At 41.6% G+C, this 22,068-nt stretch overlaps 2 protein-coding genes across 8 annotated transcripts in view; both read right to left on the bottom strand.

Moving 5' to 3' along the window:
- The window catches only part of RABGAP1 (RAB GTPase activating protein 1), a 92,779-nt gene that overhangs the window by 22,695 nt on the left and 48,016 nt on the right, over positions 1-22,068 (bottom strand). For all 7 annotated transcript variants that reach the window (XR_003092178.1, XM_006016900.3, XM_006016901.3 and 4 more), the window contains 2 exons: positions 3,465-3,578; positions 762-836 (listed from right to left, as the gene is read on the bottom strand). Coding sequence is in view for 6 of the 7 variants with exons in the window: in XM_006016900.3 (XP_006016962.1) it covers positions 762-836; positions 3,465-3,578 (189 nt within the window). In the remaining variant the exon portion in view is untranslated. The remainder of the gene's footprint in view (positions 1-761; positions 837-3,464; positions 3,579-22,068) is intronic.
- Positions 17,688-22,066, bottom strand: GPR21 (G protein-coupled receptor 21; the record flags this gene model as incomplete). Its single annotated transcript, XM_006016933.2, has 1 exon — positions 17,688-22,066. A coding segment is annotated over one exon (864 nt), but the record flags the coding sequence as incomplete, so codon positions are not given.

Here is a 22,068-nt window from a genome sequence, read left to right as displayed (position 1 = left end):
GGTTCCCGGAGATTACCAGGGATGAATCTCTGGAAGCAGGAAACTTGGACTTCCCCTGTTTCTCAAGATGAGCCAGGGAGATCCCAGGGACATCTCTGGAAGCAGGGAAAGCTGGGACACTCCAGGGCAGCATGCGGCCGTGGGGCCCAGTATGCAGCACGTGGCCCCAGGGCTAGGGCTGCCAAATCAGCTAATTGTCTCTCCCCAAGTTTGAGGGGCCCAATCCTGCACAGGAATTCACAAGGCGCACAGGACTGAGGTCCTCAAGCCCAGGGGACTCCTTACTGGGGTGGCAGGACAGTGCGGGCAGCCCACGCTCCCCCACCATAAAGCAGTCATATGTGGCAATGAAGAGGCACATTTAATTATTGCCTTTCGTCATAGCCACCCTGTGGCACAACGCAAAGTATGGATGTCTATTTGCTGTCGCTCTGTGCCTCCGAAACGGTTTTTGTGGCAGCAAAAAAAGTGATGGATGGCAACATCTGTTTTTACCCTAAGATAGTTGGGAGCTGGAGAGAACCTAGCAGAACCAAAAAGAAGAGCGCGCCGACCACAAGGCTGCACTACAACTGAAACAGAACAAGCTCGTCTTTCCTCTAATGTCAGAATTATTGACAATTAAGCAGTTAAGTAACCAAATCTGCGGTTCGCTACACCAGAAGCCCGAGTTCATTTGAAATTAGTTCTGGAGAAACATAAGCACTACTTTTGTCTGGGGATTAAAACAAGTAGGAAAGGAAAAAAACAAAACAACTTACATGCAGAAGCAGCACAGCAGCAAGAAATGACTGGCCTTGACAATAGCCAATCTCTTCATCATAGACAGAATAGGCCTGAAAAAAAGAATAGGGTGTTTAAAACAGGCGCTTTCCCTAAAGCAGAACTGTATGAGGACACGGCTGATTGCTCTATTCAGCAGTGCCAAGGGGCTGACAAACCGTTAGTCATGACTCAACTGGCCTTGCAGAAGGAGGTTTAGCTGCCCAGAGATTAACCAAAAAACAAATTGTGGCCTTCAAAACAATCAGTGGTAATGCAGAGACCAGGGTAGTTGCTGGGTGCCGGACTCTTTTCAGCTATTTAGTCACACTTACTCTTACGTTCCATGTCAGCATCTATAGAGCCCCCATTCCAGTAACATCTTCAACAAGACTCTTTTTATATTCCTTGGTATAGAGATGGACTTTCACTTGCCAATTAAAAATCATATGAAGCAGTTTCCCCACAACTGCGTGTTCAGCTGTTCAGTAATTTTGCCTATTTACACCCTTTGTTGGGACAGAGGGAAGGAGAGAAGCCCCTTTTTAAATGGAACAGACTACAATCAACCCTGTTTTATCTCTCTTGTACTATAGTATAAAGGTGCTTATGTTCTAAAGCTGGTCTGATGAAAGATATCACATTTACCCAAGAACCTTGTCTGCCTACGTTTTAAAACAGTAGCAGGGACTCCTCTTGCGCAAGATAGATACCAGGGCAACATGCTCAGCCAGCCCATGTGAAACAGAGCTGCCAGCTGACACAAGGACACATCTGAAACCCCACTTGAAAAAGAAGAGCCACAGAAACAGCTGCCAATATTCTGTACACAGCCCAGCTGGGCTTTAACATGGATAGAAAGCCAGTCATCAAACAGACTTTGGCTGAGAAGTGATAATGAAGGGTACATGACTGAAGAGCATGTTACAGAGACAATCACTTCAAGCTGCTTACAAGATAAAAACCACATTAAAGGCCCAGAGAGCAATAAGGGAACAAAGAGGAATTTAATAACAACCCTGAAATCAGGGAAAAGTTGTGAAAGGTTTCACTCCTGTTCTTAACCTCAGTCTTGGGCAGAACTCTCTGGGACATACAGCTGTGAAACGGAGCAGAGAAGCCATTAAGCTCAGATTGGTGTAATTAAAAGAATGATGTTTACAAAGCATCTCTTTAAGGAAATTTGAGATTTTGGGTGCTATTTCTAATTACCATGTTCAAGCAGGGATTCCGTGGCAGAGAAAACCTTTTAATTGGTTACCAAGTCTTGATTTCAATACTAATGAAATGCAAAGACGTTCCCCTCTGCCTAGGACTGTCCCCTGTGAAAACCTCATCATATTTAAACACTATTATAAAGGAAGGAATTGATGTGCCAGGAATCTGAGCTTCAGCATACAAAAACCGTCTCCCGAGGGGAAGAACACATGAAGGGTTTCTAAATGCAGAATCAAAGTGCTGGAAGCTTGAGACACTCTAGTCAAATGAGGTAATTGGATCAAACAGAAAACAGTCATTTTTACCTGCTAATTATCTTCTGCATTTTAATCAGCGACTTAAATGTGTGCCTGTTGCTTTATAATGCTAATGAGGGATGCATAATTATCTTCAGCTTTATAGACACCTAGGTCCTTTCCTAGACCTTTGCTTTCTGTCGGACTAGCGAACTTATATCAAAGTTCCACAAGATCATTAACTGTATTCCAAGAATACGTTTTAAACAAAATATGGTTTAACTTAGCGTTTTCAGGGTTGTCTTTAATTTGTGGATGTGATGGACAGAAAGATGGTCACCTACACAAGCCTTCAATCGGATAACAGCAAAAATACAATACCTATAACTGGGCAAAAATATTTCCAGCATTTACATGTTTAGGGAAACCTAAACATTTTTGTGAGGAACAAGAACTAGATTTTCATCACCAAATGTGACGTTTATTCTTCACCTGCAGCTGCAGCATTTTTTTTTCTTCAGCGTGCTATTAACTGCTCAGATCACACAGACTGATATTCTCTTATAAAAGTACGGGTCTAACAAGCACTGGCCAGACGCTGCCTCATCTCATGCACCTTAGACCTGGCCAGTAGCTCCTTTGCTCTTTTTGTACTGGACCTCCCTAGATTGATGCGTCCTAAGCTTTACTTTAAGCAGCTCTGTTCAACCTCTGCCTTTACATTCCTTTCTTCAGCAGAAACTGTCCATTGTAAGAAGTGAACTGGTGATTGACTTATTCTTATGCATCTCAAAAGAAACAGAAAACTCCAATAATTTTAGCATGGGAAAAAGAAAAGAAAAAAATGTAAAGCTGTCAACTCAGTGAGTTCATCTCAGATTCTTGGTCACTGCTTCTCGTTGAAGCACAGGCCCCTGGCCACACAAAGCATTACATCCCTCAGTTGGCACAGTGCTAGGTGAACCATTTCTCTCTTTGTCTAGTCTTACCTGTATGCTGGCCACCAAGGACACTAATACCCAATGCAATAGTGGTTTTGGTGTCAGGACTATAACCAGGTTATTTCATAGAAGCTAGGACAACCCTCAGACCACAACCACTTTTTGATTCAACAGTGCTTATTGAAAGACTAAGCAATAACCCAACACAGCAAATTTAAATCCAACCATGGAGAGATGTTCTCTTTAAGTATTGTTAATCCACAAAGTATCCTGGTCAAAGATTGCTGCCCAAGAAGCTGTGAAATACCTTGCATATTTTGTACAAGGAGTCCTGGCCATCTCCCCCAGTATCCTTAAAGTAATCATGAGCTGGGAACGTGCGATTGATGTCTCGAGTGATAGCACTGTCCTGGGGAGACTCCTGTTGAAAACAAGAGTGTGAGAGATTAATGGTACATCAGAAAGAGTTGCAGGCTTAAAAAAAAATTAAAAAATTAAAACAGTGTTGGTTACCGTATGTTGGGACCAAGGGTCAACAGAAAAGTAACGTATGCTGCGCACTGCAGCGGAAACAACAAAATGAAACACTGGCTTGGGGAAAACTGCCTGTTACATGACAACTGTGGATCATGATCTTGTGAGATCTCATACCATGAGCACATTTGGAGGACGGTCAACAGTGAGCTGGGGGACTGCCCCAGCAGATGTGAAGCGCTGCAGGATGTGGTGGTGATCTTTCAGAAGCCAGAAATCTTCCCTCTGAAGATGCCCTGACCCAAGTGCCACTAGCCAAATTCCACTTCATTTTTGCTACACGAAAAGTGCCGGTTAAACAAATTCAGGTAACTGCATTTGCTACTCCACCACTTTTGGCTGGAGCAGGCAAGCCTAGGGAGACCACATGAACTAACCTATGCAATCTTATCCCTTGTAAGAGCCTAGACCCATGAAGATGAACTTGCTTCTACTCTGTGTGCAGCACAGGCTGGGGATGGCACCTGCTCACACTCCCAAATTTCCATCAGTCTCTCCCCAGATCAATGGGACCAGCACTCCTGGGATAGCTTTGATCTCTGCCAGCTCCCCTTACAAACTGCTGCGCTGTAAAGGTTTAAGTCGGAGCAAACAGTACTGCAAGGAAAGCTGAATATCTTTTGCAAACAAGGAAACAATGCAGAAAGAACTCTGAAGTTATGGGGGATTGGCAACTTGTGCATTTCAATGAGTTAAGAGGTCATTACAAACGGATCATAAATTACACAGCTTTGCTCAGTACAGAAAGTGATGGTAAGGACCTGTTCCCTCTGCCCACCCTCCCACCCCCTGTTTTTAAAAAGAAACATACACACCCGCTGATGAGGGGATTAAGCAAAATGATGGAGAAAGAGGTTGGAAATACAGTTGCCCGAAGAGAATTCCCAAATTGCCAAATCTTTAGATATGAAGCTTGTCTTGCAATGGAAGCCAACATGACTTGGAAGGCCAGGCAGCTGGCAGTGCATAGAGGGAACAGACAAAAAGCACCCACAGCATAAAGGCAGACCAGGTTCGTTGGGTGAATCTGGTATCATTTATTAGACCTCAGCCTGACGAATGGTTTTTAAACCTGAAAGCTTGCTAAGAAAAATGTTTCCAACTATTTAAGTTGGTTTAATAAATGATATCAGATTCACCCAAAGAACCTTGTCTGCTTATGTCCTTAGACCAACACAGCTATAACCTACACCCCAGAGGATAAATGCATCCATCTCAGTTGTGCAATCTAACCATGCACAGTGACTGCATTACGAGAATCACTCACTCAAGCTATCTTCAAAATGCTTTAAAAACGTTTCAACCACACAATGAGCTATGGGCAGTTTTAGTCTCACTCCTGAATCTGGACTGATGGCTCATACTGATCTGAGAAACTGCCCAAAATCTCAGAGATTGATTTGAACTCAGATTTTAAAAGTAAGACAGTTGCTAAAGTGCCAAATTTTCTTTTTGAGTATCTTTAAGCAAGTTTCTCTTGCTGAAATAACAGGTCAACTAGATGAGAGGACTAAAGTTAAAATGCACTGAAAGAAAGGAAGTGTAACAAGAGGAGCTCCCTGTGGCTTTCCCCACACACTTGTGCGTACTGCATTTCTGCAGTCTTCTCACCAAAATGAGTACGCTGCTCCAAAGCTCCAGTGGCCTCTCTGCAGCCTGTGGCAAGACACCTCAGCAATTCAATTGTGAATAAAACCAGCTAAATAGATACAGAAAGACTTGTTCTCAGTTGATTTCCCTTTGACTATAATTAAAGTCTCTCATTTCAGTAGTGGCATGAGGGCCTTCCTAGGCAGCTAGAGAGAATCAAAGATGATCAGAAGACGGACAGTCAAATTTATTAGGCAACTTGTGCTACTGAGAGCTTCAGGTGCTGACATGAGGTAGCTTCTGTGGCAGTGACTGGGTGTGCAATTAAAAGGTTGGGTCGTCTTCACTTTTACTATGGATCACCATTTCCTGTGCAAGCGGTGTGCATAAGGGTGCGCTGTGAAGCCACACCAGAACACAGTGCAAGTGTTGTACGCTGCCCAAGAGGATACATAAAATAATTGTTTTTGCTCGAGACCAAACGCACATCAGAAGCCTTGATTATAAACATGTGGACGTGCCACGTGTCACATCCTTGCCTAGAGTGACAGTGTTTAAGGATGCTTGCACCTGGGAGTCTGCATGTGAACTAGACATGTATAATAGGTGGTATAATCAGCCTTACACATAATGCATTAAATCGGAGATTTTACTTGCTTCTTTACTCTGGAAAATGCCATTGGTAACAAATGAGGAGACATTTTCATTCTGCGTTTGATCTTCCCTTGTGATTTTAATCCAGATTTAACAGTCTTCTCCATGGCTGGCCACAGACATTTCATTATAAAGGCATTAAACTGCTATTAGAATCAAGTTATTGGGATGTCTTGGAAATGATCAAGTATAGTAAGACACTGCAATTTGTTAACAATACAGCATGTCTAAGAAGTCTATCCCATTATGAAGAAAGCAGAAGCAACCATATTGCAACACTGAAGTAACTGAATATAGGAATAAGCTTTTTGAAGTTAATGCAAACAAGCAAGCTAACATAGGCCTTTAATGACTAATTTGTTGGGGAGGCAGAGTACACAAACATGTAGGCGTATGAAACTAAACCTATTGATCTTATCTGTGTACTAAAGTGTGTGAAGCATCAAGTAATAATAAATAGCTGTTCTGTAAAAACACAGATTCCATGAAAATGGACGCTGATTCTGGTATCGAACAGATACTGCTTCTGTCTTCAGCGTTGCCTGTAGCTTGCTGCAGTGACAGAGCAATAAGACTGTGGAAGTAAGGCTGGGTCTCAAGAAGGGAACAAGCCTGCCTTTGAAGACATGTATTAAATACTGGGTTAGAAAATGATGCTAGGACTTTCAAGCAGTAATTTCCTCTTCTGTTAAAGAGGTGGAATCAGGCTGAGCTGGACTTTCCCCAGCTCTGCGCGACTGTTCAGCACTTGACTCCTATGTTTTGGTGCAATTCTTCAAGTATCTCTAAAGCTGGTTCCAAGCTGCTGGAACACAGTTTGGGGAGAGAAAAATATACGGAAGTGATAAGGTTTTAAAAATATTTTTCAAAACATGGCTTTGAAAAACGGTCATTAGGACAAACTGCTGCTGTTCCAGCATTGTGTAACCTTTTCTTTACTCCTATTTTTATACCTTGCTGTGAGAATTGGCTCACTGGACAATTTCTCATGCTTTCAGGGCACTGGGAACTGAAGGAAACCCTTCTGAGCACACGCCCTTCGCAAACTGGAATTGAAAAATAGAAAGCTAAGAATGACAGGAAGAAAAAGAAAGTAATAAAGAAAAGCAAGTGGAAAACTGCCATGAGAACTGAAACAAGTGTAGTAAAAGATTAAAATTCCCATAACAGCTCAATACATTGACTAACAAAAGGAGAAAAGTTTGGGACCTGATACAAAACCACTCTCCCTTTTCTTCTGAAATGCATTTTTTAATGTATTTATTTTTTAAGTGGATGAGTCGATGATTTCTCAGGCATTTTAAAAACAAAATAATCTACTATTGAAATCAATACCTGATCTAGCAAATTACAGAATGATCTACTGTACTCGCTCACACACAAAAAAATAAATAAAAGTAAAAATAAAAAAAATACAGGAAGCTAGCTACCATTTTAGTGGATCTATCCACTTCCTGGATTGTGCCGAGATTTAACAGACACTTTGCTCACGCGTGCCCCTAAAATTAACCTGTTTGCTAACAAACTAGATCTGGCAGGGAGGCTCCTGGCATTTGCAAAGGTATGTGTATGTAGTTAACAGTTGTCCAGAGCACGCAGGGGTGCAACAGGAGGAGCTCCTGCTACAATACAAGCACTCATCACCTGTAAGGTCTGCTATGCAGAAAGCACACAGGACGCTGGACAAGCGATAGCTACCATCTCTTGCACACTTCAGCAGGCCTGGCTTATCCCTCCCAGCCCTAACACTGGGCTAGCAAACTAAGCAAGAGAAGCAGAGAACTAATGTTAATGCAAGGAGGAGGCTGTAATTTAAATAAATAGATAGATAGAATAAATAAAAGATGCAATAGGAAAGTGTCATGGGGCAGAGAAAGCACCTGATTCCCATTCTGGAAGAGGCCTCCCATCCAGCTGTTTGCACTGGAGGGGGCCAGGGGACATCACTGCATGTCCTCAAGGAGGTACCGCAGGTAAAATATAGGAAGGAAAGTTAGGAAAGGACCTTTTTATGGGAAGAGAAACTTGGGGTCCTGTGAAAGCTCCACTGATACTAAGGAACACTGAATTCCAGCAGGCCTCCCTGAAATCCAACGTTCAGGTCTCCCGCGGCTTCTTTAAAGACTTTTGGAAGATGCAACAAGCTGATCTTTGGGGAAAGGGGAAGGGGGGCAGTCTTTACAGATCACATGAGAAGTAACGCACTATAACCTGCAGCAGGACAGGCACCCAGCCCTCTATGACCCCACAATTCATTTAGAAAAAAATATCCCTCCCTGGGGAACACGGAGGTTTTGAAACACGCAACACCCTGTACTTGACACCCTGAGAAAGCTGAAAGGGAAACGTATGCAGAAAGACAGGTACAAGCTAAACAAGCTTGCCTGTACCCAGAACCAGCTGGACTTCAAAAAGGCACATTCTTTCCAACAGACACATTAAGAATAATGTGAGAGTTTTTTCAGAGGCTGGTAAGGAAAGTTATACACAGTGCTTTTCAGACTGCAAGAATGCAAACTATGTCAAATGACAGAAAACTAAATCTCTCTCTTTTACTTTGGACTTGACATCAAACCCTAGAAGCTCATTCACTGGAGTTAAATTACTTAACGTATGCAGTACACCAGGGATTTGACTTGTAAAACTTGCTCAAAGCAATACACCACGGGAACGTTCTGCTACTTGGTAGAAAATGTTTATTGTAGAAATACTGTTGCCCTGGAAACTGCTTTTTGGGAAAGGTCTGATCCTGTTGGACTTCCTTACAGGGTGCTATTTCTGATTGGGCATAATAATTAGCAAAGGAGGGAGCACAAATAGCCAATGGACAAATGAGACAGGAGGTACAGAACTTCAATTAACCAGAATGACGCAAGAGATGCCTGAAGTAGACAGAATCATGACATTAACCCAGAAATATTGGAGGGATCGCCAAGTGAGCAACATCAAGTCACCATGCTTAGATCCCCGCTGCACTGAGTCTGGCAAGAAGGTTACCACAATGCCGTTTAGCTCCTGACCTACAACTGTCCCCACAGCGGCATGAAAATCAAAACAAGCGCAGGGGGAAGTGCTGAGACCATCAGGGGGACGGATCTGTACTAGTGACCACTGGGCAAAGATTTGTTTGGTGGGGTTTTTAGTTTTTTTGTTTGGTTTTTTTTATTTGGACCAAAGGGAACCTCATATATGCCTACCCAGAGCAACACAAGTACCCCCCGATTCAAAGGTTGCCATTGCCAACTGAGACAACCTGGGACCAACAAGCATCTGTTCTTCCCCAAGTTGACACCACGTTGATCCCATAACCAGAGTTGGAGAACTTCAGATTTAAAAGTTAAAAAATGATAAAAAGGGCAGGAACAAAAACAGTTTGAGACAACAAAGCATAGCTAGTACGTGGAACCCTCTGCTAAGGGAGGTATCCAGGTATCTGCCCAGTCTTTTATTTTCCTAAGAAAATTAAGATGAAATAAAACATCATTTAAAACCAGTAAATGTAACAAATAAATAGCAAATGGCAAAATTCTGTATTTAAATGTAATGCTTCAATACTAAAAAGAGAATTGCCATCGAGTATATTGCATATTCTAAATATCCCATATCATGTTCACATTATATTTTATATTTTACATTTGCTTAAAGTTTTAAACCTCAGTGAAAAACAGAAGCAGCGATCATGATATGTTCATTTAAATGTCACATATGAAAGCAGATGGGACACCAAGTGGTGTGTTTGGTTTTTGGGGTTGGGGGGGGGAGGGGGGTGCTTTTTTTTTTTTTTATTTCATGCATGCAGTTGGAGGGTCATCAGAGAGGTGTTAAAAACACATTATTAGCCAATATCATTTGAATGCAATGGACAAATGCAAAAATACTGCAGCATACCTTGCTGATCTATCAACACAACTATTTTATTTGGTCTCCTTCAGCAGCTCTCTCAAGTTACAATCGCATTAAAAACAGAAAAGCTCCTGTGCCATCTATATTACAGTTATATTTTATTTGTGTTAAGCTATTTTAAAGTGCAAAGTTTGAGTTTCCTTTTGAATCTCTTTATCTAAATGCAGACTAAGAATTTGTGAATATTTATTAGTTTCTTGCAATCATACCCACCTGTTCTTTTGAAAAAAAGGAAGAAAACCCCATTTTCTGTGATGCATATCGGAGTTCAAATGCCTCCGCCTGAACACCAAAAATCAAGTTGATGGGAACCAGACACCGCCCCCCCCAGCACCTTGGATTTTCACTGCTACCTTACAAGGTTACTAGTCAAAGAGATATCACTGCTTTTGCAAGGATTTTGTAACACAATCAGAGGAGAAGCTTACTATGAAGATGAGGATACCAAGGCCCATAAGCAGTCAGTGGTGTTATACATGCTACTCAGCCACTGCACTGGGCCCGTGGCTTGTAGTCAGAACGCACATGTAACAAACATGCAAAGAAAGAAGCATTTTAAATGCCAAATTCCAGCTGTTTAAAAAAGGGACTGAAAAGAGTTAATAGGAGAAACAGCAAACAGGCAACAGTGATGCCATCACACACTGCTGGAAAGAAGTTATTTTGGACAGGCCTATACATTATAAATACATCCCAGAATACCAAAATGTCGCTGAATAACTATTTTGCTATGATCGCAATATTAGCAGCACACTCTTAAAACCGGTGCCAAGTTTATCTTGCTGTGTCCAAATTTAGCAGCACTCCCAAGATTCTTTCCTATAAATCACATTCTGGCTTTACATTGTATTCTACATTGAGCATACTCCTCAATTTGTCTTGGACTGCACCACTGCAGGATGCTTTTGTAAAAGAAATTACACCTGTTGCTGAGGATCTTAAGGCATATCATAGCAGCTTTCCGAGGAAGATACTTGCTAATGAGAAATACTGTGGCCAGGGCACTACAGGAGGCATTTAGAACTAGCATATCCTAAACATTTAACTTGAGTGTTTTTCACAAAACTTCATTGAATACTTAACGTAAGTTGAAGTAAATTCAGAATGGGTGAATAGCTGCAATTTGATTTAATGCATCGATATTGTGCATTTTCAGTCCAAATATGGCAATACAGTGCAATTCTAAAAATAAAAGCGAATCCCTTGTGAAATCCAGCCCTTTAGCTGTGCTTGTTTCCTTTTAGGGCTCAAGTTTCCCACAGGAAAATTATAAAAGAAAAGTTTGGCAAAAATGTCATACATCATGTATGGAGAAAAGTATAAATACAAACTGCATGGTCAAGGTTTTTCTGCCTTTGGCAAGTACACATGAAATAGTCAATCAGGCAGCGGAGATCGGAGAAGGAGTACCCGCCCCTCAAGGACACAACCAAATCCCAATAAACTAACGCTGCATACAAAGCCACCCAAGACAACACAAAGTCAAAACATGCGAAGTGTCGTTTATTTCTTTAATTTATTTTATGAGCCATTCAGACCTTTGAAATAAAGTGTACAAGTGCGTTTAAGAATTTAAAAAATTACACTCTTAACAAGGCTCTGTTGGAATACTACATTAAAGTAGATCAAGAAACGCCAAAAGCAAAACCTCCTATAAAACCATCCATGCAAACTTTGGCTAAAATAATTGCTCCCATAGACACATTATTGAATCCTGAGTATCCTTTCAGAAGAGAAGAAATATCCCACGTCAGAATGATACTCCTTTTAAGATGCCTTTGGTGTGCAATTCTGCACTAAACCTAGCATTCTTGCAAAAAAAAGAGAGCATTTAAAGTTAGCTAGGTTTTCAGCAAATGCTAAGACTATTTCACATTGTTGATGCATCATCTATACATTGAGAGAACAGGCTATCTTAAGCTGCCATGTCAGTAGTTTGAAATGGTTCAAGAGCCCTTTCAATTTTAATCTGTATCAAGATTATAGTAATTCAAAATGAATGGTAGACAAATGCTTAACCAGTGGAACAATTATTGAAATTTGTGCAGTTTTCTTAGGAAGGAAAATGTCGGTAACAGATTTAGCAAAAGTCTTGAGAATTCTAAGAACCACGTCAACATTTTAAAATGGCATGTCCTGCAAACGTCTAATGTGAAGTGTGTGACTAGAATTACTTTCATGTTCATTTAGCAGCATATACATATATATACACTGATAAAAAACTAACAGGATGAGAGAGATGCATTACACAGCTGCAACACAGAGCATCTCACAGTGAAAAATACATTTGTTTTTGGACTCTCTCAGTAGCCCATAGCAAAACTCACTTTTGGAAATAATTATGTAAGGAATTAGGATCAAATATTTTACATACCTCAGTTTATTCTATTTTCATTTAATATTTGAAAGTATTTGTAAGTATTATTTTAAATCAGTAACATTTGTAGCTTTGGCTAAATCACAAGCTTTTCTATTATTAGTCCTAACTGAAAAGTCAGCTACAGAATGCCTGTTAAAATAATGGGGTAGAAGTGGTCTCAGTACTTATTTTAAAACAGCTTTAAACTTGGCACAAACATAGACTTGTATAGCTGCAACAGCTCTTCAGCTGTCTCCATAAATATCAAAATGTCCCCCTTCCAGTACACAAAATAGGACAAATCCACCAAAAAGAATTAAGAACATTTAAGGAGTCAAGACTGACAACATAATGTGTCTACACTGAATCTCTCTCTCTCACACACACACACACACAAGCTTCTGCATTGCTCCACCACTCATCTATTTTTTTTGTTACCTTAAGGTTTGAGCTGCTTTGGTGGATCTTTTCTTTCATGGCTCTTCATGTCAGAGGCACCAGAGATGCTCTCACTCACTCCTACCCTTCCTCCTTGAATTTTTCCCACATCAAAAAGTGTGTAAAATATCACACACACACACACACACACACACACACACACACACACACCCCAGTGTATTCTTCTTGGCCTCACTACTGACTCCCCAAAAAGGAATGTCAGATGTGAAAATTTTCTGGAACGCCATCACCTGTCCCCTGAGAACTGGACTGAGACAAACAAAATTCCTCAAAAAACAGGGAATAGATTCCAGATGGCAATTCTCCCCAAAAGAGACTGAAGGTATCTCATCAGTGGCTGCTGCCTCACTCACTGCTATGCAAGAGGGAAGCATGCAAACCACCAGAAAAAGGAAGCATCCTTTACAATAAGATTGCTCTACTGTGTTTTGTTCAAAAACGCAACCTGAATGAGCACACGTGCAAAGCTTGGGCTGTAACCAGAAACTGTGAAAGAAAAAGACACGAATGACTGGTGAACCTGTGGAGCTCCCCATAAAAGACACAACCCTAGCGTCAAGAGCAGCAGAAAAAGCCCAACGTGAGCTTTCAAATGCCGATTTCCATCCTGCTGCATTCCCTACTGGAATGAAACGATGGAGTCGTTCTTCCCTGCTAAATGACGATAGGACCGGGGTCTCACAGGTTACACAGGGCGGGGCCTTACCAGCACAGCGGCTTTCAGGAGGGCGTGTTGTACAGTGCTTTTAAAATCAGAGTTCTGCAATGGCAGCATACAGACGTTTATTCAGATCCTTTCAGGCCATTCAAAACTGAGGGTAATGACCACACTGCTTGTTATCTAAAAGGATCAACTGTGCTGCAACTTCCAGTGTGCCTGCTTCATCTTCTCAAATGATACAGCAATTTATACCCCCTCCAAAAAGGCCGTATCCCACTGAACTGGCAAGGTCAGGAGGATAAATATTTCCTAAAGGTTTCCACTGACCAGAACCCCCACTTTTTTTTCCTTGGGCACTAAACATCAATTCCACTGATAACTGCTACAGAATACATTTTAACAGGTGTTTTACACAATATTTTTACTAGTCTGCAATGTAAAGATCTTTTCACATTTTGGTACTCTCATACCCTCAAGAAATGAGCAACTTTAACATCAGCTAAAAATCAAAGCCTTACATTATATTCAAATAGTCAAAAATTTCACACAGAAAAATCACTAGCACTATAAATATACCAAAGCCACTCTAGCACAAAGTTTATTTATATTTCCTCTGACAAATCTCTCTATATTCTTGCCAGCATACTAAAAAGTTGGTCCCACTAATCTAATTATTGATTTTCATGGATTCATTCTAGAGGAGTTGAAATCCCAGAAGAAAAATTGTTTTCCATTTTCAGTAAAAGTAATGACTTGTTTTGATCAAACATTTGTTTCTTATTCATACCATGAGATCTTCACCACATTTCAAAAGGACTAATCCTTGCATGGGTATATCTATGTGTTCACTTCATCTTTACAGGGATTTTACATTATTTGCATTTATATAGCCCTTTTCATCTAAGATTTCTCAATGTTCTTTTAACTGGAGCCTCAACCTCCTCCTATTTACTACAAAAGTATTATCCTCGTCTTACAAAATACGAAAAGTGGTAAAAAAAAGAAGAGAAGCGAAAGAGAGCTGGAAGTCCAGATTCACTTTGCCACCTCTACTCTTGAACAGCACTTTCACATTACAAATGGGTACCTTCCTGAAAAGGGAAGACTGATACGCATTAAGTCTTAAAATTAGTGATGATCAGGATCTTCACCTATTTTCGGCATCTATCAGATGCCAGGTAAAACACGACAGCAATGTGCATCTTTTTAGAAAAATTGTTATCAAAGGAACAAAGACACTAGTTAAAGCATGCTCACCCGCAAGAACACTAGAAATTGCAGCCTCAATAAAACAACAGGCCACTCAGTGCAAGACATTTGCCTATCAAGGTCTGTCTAGAAGCAACAGACCCCCGGGACGCTGTAACTTCCTAGCCCTGCTCAGCGTCTGACATCCTGTTTAGTATTCCTGACATTTCTCTTCACATTCTCAGACCAAGATGGTCAAGACTCTAACAAAGTGTCTGGTCTAAACAGATTGTCTAAATACTGATTATTTTTTTTTGTCACTTAAACTAACAGAGGCTAACAAAGAACACAGTCTAAGGTAGCAAATAGAAGCCCCAATAAGAGATCAGTTGTGTACTTGCAACCAGATTACAATGTTAACATTGTCATTCAGTTCGAACCCTCTGTAAACTGAATTTTTAAGTACTGATTCTAGGGCTGAAATCTGCAGACGTCTTCAAATGCACGCCGATAAAAACGTTTCCATTTACGACTATCATTAAACACAAACAACAGTGCAGACACAAACCATAACTTGCCTTACATTCAGCAATACTTCATTCTGCACACTTCAAACACAGCCCCACAGTCCTGGGGGCCAGCATGCATCCCTCGTGGCAGAAGAGTTCAAAACCGATCTGGGAACCTGTCAAGCCAAAAGGGAACAAAGCCAGGTTTTTGGAAGAAGTTGCTTCAGTGGACAAAGGGGAAGAAACAAACATTTACACACTGAATGAGTAAAGCAGCCACATGGCTGCAGACATAAGCCACCTCACAGGTGGGCACACAAAGGCTTGCACTTGTCACAGAAAACGGCAGACGTTAGCAGGGAACAGATGTGCTAAATCCACTGGCTCCCCTGGAGCACAGTATCCAACCGCTTCAACCATTTTACTGTGGCCCAGGAAATGCTAACACCTTATGTAAGGTCACACCGAGTCAGGAACGGACCCTGGACCACCTGATTCCCTACTGAAGTGCTTTAATCCTAAAACCATCCTTCTGAGTTGTACCAAACCAGCTACCACACAGGAGCCTGCACAGGGACCAGGTCTTGTTGGGAGCAGCCTCTGAAACTCGATGGCCGAAGGAGCCCATCAGCCATGACCAACCCTGAAGGTACCATACCCACAGTTCGGTCTAATCTATTCAAAATCTTGTGACCTGTTGTTAGAACAATTAGAGTTCCCGGAGGTGAATTCCAGGTTGCAACATACTTGACTGGTTTTCCCGAGGTCCTAGCAGAGCCCGGAATACAGGCCAAGCTGTGCAATGGCTGCACCTTGGCATTTTGCTGCATTTCTGAGCAGACACTGTTTAGTGACGATGTGTGCGAGGAAAGAAGAACAGTGAGTTACAGTGATGGGCACAGAAACTAGTTCTACGCTGAAAATAAAAAGAGGGTACAACTCACGTGTTTGTGCTCCCCTTCCTGCAAACCCATGGTTCTGACTCTAGAAACCTCTGCAAAAAACAGCATTGCAAACTCTTCATACAAAACTTTCATTTCGTAGAACCACAGAAAGGTTGGAAGGAAAGGGAACTCACTAGGTCATCTAGTCCAACCTCCTGCTCAAGGCAGCATCGTCCCTATCCAAAATACCCTACAGCACTGTCTAACTTATTTTTTAAACTGCACAAACAACCTTTATCCACGACTATCAGGCATGGTACCCAAAAACATCAAGAACACCCTAAGTTGTTACTTAAGTTAGCTTGGTTTCTCTGTGCCACCTAAAGATGGTTCAAGCTCTCTCCTTGTTCCATCACTAAAACAGAAATGGCTTCAAAACCTTCATGCTTCAAGGAAGTGTTCATACTTTCCTATACAGCATAAGATACAACTCTTTAATAAACTCAAATGAAGTCACTTGATTTTTCTTTCTAACTATATCACATTGAGATGATGTAAATCTAACTAGAAATCATGTGCTACCACAAGTTTAGATGAGAATTTATAGTGGACTAAACTTTAAATACTGCTTTTATTTAAAATGCAAGACTGGAAGGGTCTCTCGCTCAATTTTGCAAAGCTCCAACATGTCAAAAAAAGAAAGTTTATATATTGAAAATGAAGGTCCTGCCCTAATCATGCAAATGAAGGTCTCATCCCCACCCAAAATCAGGAACTAAAATTGTATTCTAAAACACTTCAAGGGTGATTTCCAAACAAATATAACTTCATATTTTCCATACGTTAACAAAATTATCGCGAGCTTTTTATACGCAGAACAAAATTTGGGCGAACAAAAGCCTCAAAAAAGGTTGGCAAGACCAGACATAGGCTTCCAAGGGTGGAGTTTCAGAAGTACAAGCCCCATAAAACTTCAGCCTGTAAACCCAGAGGGGGAGGACTGCCCACCTGAAATCAAGAACCGTCCCAACATGTGGAGACCCCAAGGCATCATCTAATGGTGTTTCCATCTGCTAATATTGCAAGGAATATTTGCTCATCAGTTTTGTGCATGGAGTTTGGTCTTGGGCTAGGAATGTTTATTAGAGCTCAGCTCAGTTGCATTCAAGTGCAAGGCTGCTTCTTAGCAAGTAAAATCTCTAGGTGAGAAGAACAATGGTTTAGGGTTGGCTTGGAAAGTCCTGATTCATTTCTCCGGGCCATCACAGGCTTTCTGCCTCACTGAGTTTCTCTGTGCCTCACCCTCACTCTGCCTCCTTCCCTTGCAGGAGTCTTAGGACAATATTAAAAGGACTGTTCTTCAACACTTAACTACTGCAGTCGATATGAACCGTGTAAGGACCCAAGGGGGAAATCTGAAATTCTACTGACAATTTAGGACCTGAGCAAAAACATCCAGCAAATTAAGGCTACAAAAGAGGGAAGCAAAGAATTAGCTACATGTAAAAAAGACAGTATACAACAGCAAATCTTTTTTGCCACACACAGTAAGGAAATCACCATGTCAAAAAAAAATGGTCACTTGACTTGAGATTATGAAATGAAGTTAAAACACATTCTCCCAAACTATTAAAAACAGCTATATACTGCAAGCTTCAACTTCCAATCACTTTGTATGAAGATTTTGTTTTTGGATTCGATGAGTTATATAAATCACGTTCCTTTCCAAAGAGATGTGTGTGAAAATCCTTTCCCAGGGAACTCAGAAGTGTCAGTGAATTCCATATGGGAAATTAAAGCCTCTCCCAGCTGAATCTGAAAGCAAGGCAGATAACTGCAGAAAGTAGTTAAAATGGAAACAAGTCCACTCCATCATTTAAAGCTCATGGCAGGTACCAAGACTCATTTTTACTTAACGACAAGTAATCTCATATCTATGTTCCCTTGGCTATCACGTTTAAAAGCAAGGCTCATAGTCATAACTTACCATTTTCTCTAATGCTAGACACACGAAACGTTATAGCAAGAGCAGGACTCAATTTTCAAACTTGCAATGCTGGATATGATCTGACTAGGAAGTCTAGTGTGTAACAATTCATAACATTATTACCTCTGACGATCCCTGAAAAAGACTACTATACCTCGTTTCAATACAGGACGAAGTCAAATGCACTCCTGACAAAACAAGATAAGAGGGGCTAAAACTAGTTCTTCAACACTTGAGCCCAAGCACAGGAAGCCAGATTCATCCCAAATGTGACTTCACTGAAGTGAATGCAAATCCAGTGGGATTTTTCTTTTTAATGCTGCATATCCCTAGCCTACACCTATACTTTAATATCAAATAGAAGGAGCTCTTACAAAAACCTTGCTAAAGCATGATATGCAATTCAAAAAAGAGCCACCTAGCACTATTCAGAGAAGCCTGCAGAGGCTCCTTTTGGAAGCACCTGTAAAAAAAGTGGAGTTGTAAATTAAACTGGGATGCACCTCTTTCTTTTGTTCTCCCTCACCCCTACAAAGAGTGCCAGGGTTTCCCACTTCCCTCTCGTGAAAGGCAGCTTAACTGATGACAATTTTGAGATGAAATCAAGGTGACGGTTTCACTGGATATGGAAATGGAAAGACAAAGGCCTAGCTTTAGTAAATGCTCTGCAATCCAATCTCACAGCTGGGAGCAACTACAGCTGCAATGGCTTCATCCAGCCATCAGTGCAATGCTGGCTTGGGCAGCCATTCCCCAAATGTTTTACAAAATAGCTAGGCTGATAAAGTACTGTTTTCTGAACCCGACTCTGGGATGGCTAGATAAAAATAGCCTCTGCTCCAGGCCGAGTTCATTACGTGTGTCAGCATTCAGGCTCCGCATTTACCTTTGGTTAAGTTCCCATTTTCTCAAACATACTGACTCGCACCCGACTCCTGCAACCAAGTTTGTCCTCAGATCTCCACTGATACCGAAAGCCTGAACGGGATGGATTGTAGGACCCAGCAGGCAATTTATTTCTGACTTATCTTGCAATCAAATGCTATTTTAATGCTCAGACGTATCTCTTCAAATGCCAAATCTCAGAATTGCAGAAAAGCCAGGGTGTTTTGCACAAGTGGGTGTTCCACAAATGCCGAGCCTAAATGCTAAATATTTATGACCAAAACCTATACATCACCCCCTAGCCCCACCATCAATGCTGACAGAACACACGAGAATGATTAGCCAGCTCGTCTGCTACAAATACTGTCGTTCAGAAATGACTCACTTCTCCCTTGCATTTTCCCCTACTTTGTCATGTTCACTATAATCTTTAACAATAACACTCGATTGCAAGTTCCTTGAGGTAGAGACAGTCTTTGTTGTACGCTTGCACACTGCTGAGCAAAACAGGGCTCTGACCCCTAAGCAATGCCACAATACAAATAATAAAAGTGGTTAATAAATAATAATATGGCTGAAATGGCATTGGGACTAGGACAGTCATTGTGCTTACATTTTGGAGGAACTACAGGAGGAAATTATCTTTACAAGTTTCCATTAGGTATGGCAAAGTATGGGAGAAAACCAACATCTGATTTATATCTATTTTGTAATACACACTGTGGATTTTCCTTTACCCCGGAGAGTAATCCCAGGTTTCAGCAGCATTTTGTTACTTGTTTCTCCTAGGTTTCCTTCATCCCACTGTGAAATGACAATGTGCACAGACCGGAAACATTATGATGCATGAAAAACCCAACACAGTCCTTCAGAAAGTGCTCCTATTACATGTGAAGACTGGATGCACGTGGACAGCAGCGAGTTGCAGGCCAGTTGTGGTATGTATTCCCACTCCTTTTGAGGGCAACAAGGAAGCACATCTCTGTGCCAAAGACACCATGAGCTAGAAAGGACAATCCACAGACCAACTCCTTATTACAAGAATATGTTTTCCAAACTCTTTTCCTACCCAAGATGACATGACATGCATCCATCAAAAGATACGGATATTTTTCAAGAAGATGAATTTATTGAGGGCCATACTGAATTCTTCACGGCATTACAGTATAGAAACATATTTAATCTAAACCAGATTTTTAAAACTGTGGTCAACGAGACACTAAGTCTCAGATACTGGACTCTGTATGACCGGTTTATGATAGATGCTTGCCAAAAGGATTTAGCTCCTGCTATATTCAAGCTATCTTTAATCCCAGGGAGCCTAAGGAAAAAAATGCCTGTTTTAGTTTCATCTGCTCATCCATAACTCAAATGCTGTAATTAAATTTACAACCTAGTTCCCTTAGCTATTTAAGAGACTATTATTTTCTTTCCTTTTACCCCTAAGTTCTAGTATGTAAAGGGTCAAAAGAATTGCGATTAAAAAAAAAAAAATCCAACATGTTATTTTTAAAGTTGTTCTTGAGAAATTGCCACACACAAAAATGTGACGTTTCTCTACCGTTTTAAGAATAACATTCACATATGGGCATCATCCTCAAACCACTGCCACAACTCTGTTGTCCCAAAACAGTGAATACTTTTTGTCTCATCTTATAAAAATGCATTTTTATTAAACTGCTGAATTTGGTCCGTCCCAAGTTCTTTCTTGCTATTTCATGAACAACAAGGAAGATGCAAAATACTGTACTCCGATCAGAGACAAAACATTCTACTGGTGAAATGGGGCACAGAAACCAGATCGGTTTGCAGGTACGTATGACCGCTTTGATCACATTGCTTCATTCATGGCTCATTACAAGTTTAAGTTACTGCTAAGAATGCTCACATTATTCACTGTTTCAGAGCTTGGAGTAGAGCTGAAAGACAAACCATTTGGCCCCTTGCATTAGGACGCTGGAACACAAACCATCAATAAACTTTGGCACGTTCAAAAAAAAAAAAAAAAATCCCTGTAATACACCATTTCACCGTGACATTTCCACTGGAGACCTATCATTTACATGTGAAGCACGAATCTCGAAACAACCTAGTAAAGCTGTAAGAAAAGGAGCTTTTGCTGAAGCTCCCACACACCCACTACATTGTCAAGCCAGCTGGAAAAGTAAGTGTCAAGATACAGCTTTATTCTTAAAAACGAAGACGGAGGTGGAACCCCACCGCCCCTTCCACCGCACTCAAAATTTAAAGAGAAACCGCGAGAACGTGCGCTCCCGATTCTTCTGCGCTAACAGCCTCGCTCAGAAACTCTTTTTTGTTTATTTGGGTTTTTTTTTGCAAATCTGGACCTCTTAAAAATGCACGCTGTGGTACAGGAGGGATGCTGCCATTTACAGGGCTGGCCCTGCATTCCCCAGTCAGTGACATGCTTCTTAGACGTGGCATCCACTGGAAGGCCTTTTGCCCCGAGAGGTAAAGGAGTCTTTTGTTAACCTATGCCTCGCACAAGAGGCGCACACGGCCCCCGAGAGCCGTTTGAGCCCCTTCTGAAAGACGCTGTTGGAGAGACTGTAAATGACACAATTGCAGAAACTGTTGCTAATGGCAAGCCAAGTGGTCAAGAAGGAAGCAACATGGTTCCTATAGACGCGAGAGCTCTCCAGCAGGAAATAAATGATGTAGGGCAGCCAGAGGATGTAGAAGACGCTGGTGATGCGGAAGAGGACCATGGCATAGCGTTTGTCCGGGCAGGACTGTGCCTCCCCGGCCTCCCCTTCCTGGGAGCTGAAGCGCACGCGTCTCTCGTTGATCTCCTTGGTGTGCTGCTGGCAGATGCGGAAGATGTTGAAGTAAGTGAAGCAGACGATGCAAGCGGCTGGGGCGTAGAGCATCAGCACGATGAAAAGCGTGAAATAGGGATCCGTTTCCCAGAAGTTGGCGCACCACCGAAACACGTCCCCGTGATAGCCAGGCTTTCCCCACTGGAAGGAGGGCAAAAAGACGAGGCAGGAGTACAGCCAGATGGTCAGGATGCAGACGCGGAGCCTCCAGGGAGTGACCAGGGTGTTGTAGGTCAGTGGTTTGGTGATGGCAATGTACCTGTCTATGCTAATGCAAGCCAGAGAGGCCATGGAGACGCTTTTGAGCACGGACACCACGTAGCCAAAGACCTGGCAGATCAAGGGTTCCCAGGGAACAATGGGGTAGTGCAGCAAGGACAAAGAAGGCACCAGACAGCTGACGCCCACCAGGAGGTCGGCGTAGGCCATGGTCTGGATGAAGTACCTGGTGGTGTGGT

Source organism: Alligator sinensis, unplaced genomic scaffold, assembly GCF_000455745.1.
Source record: "Alligator sinensis unplaced genomic scaffold, ASM45574v1 scaffold611_2, whole genome shotgun sequence".
In the NCBI taxonomy this organism is placed as follows: domain Eukaryota; kingdom Metazoa; phylum Chordata; order Crocodylia; family Alligatoridae; genus Alligator; species Alligator sinensis.
This window is presented reverse-complemented; position numbering and strand designations above follow the sequence as displayed.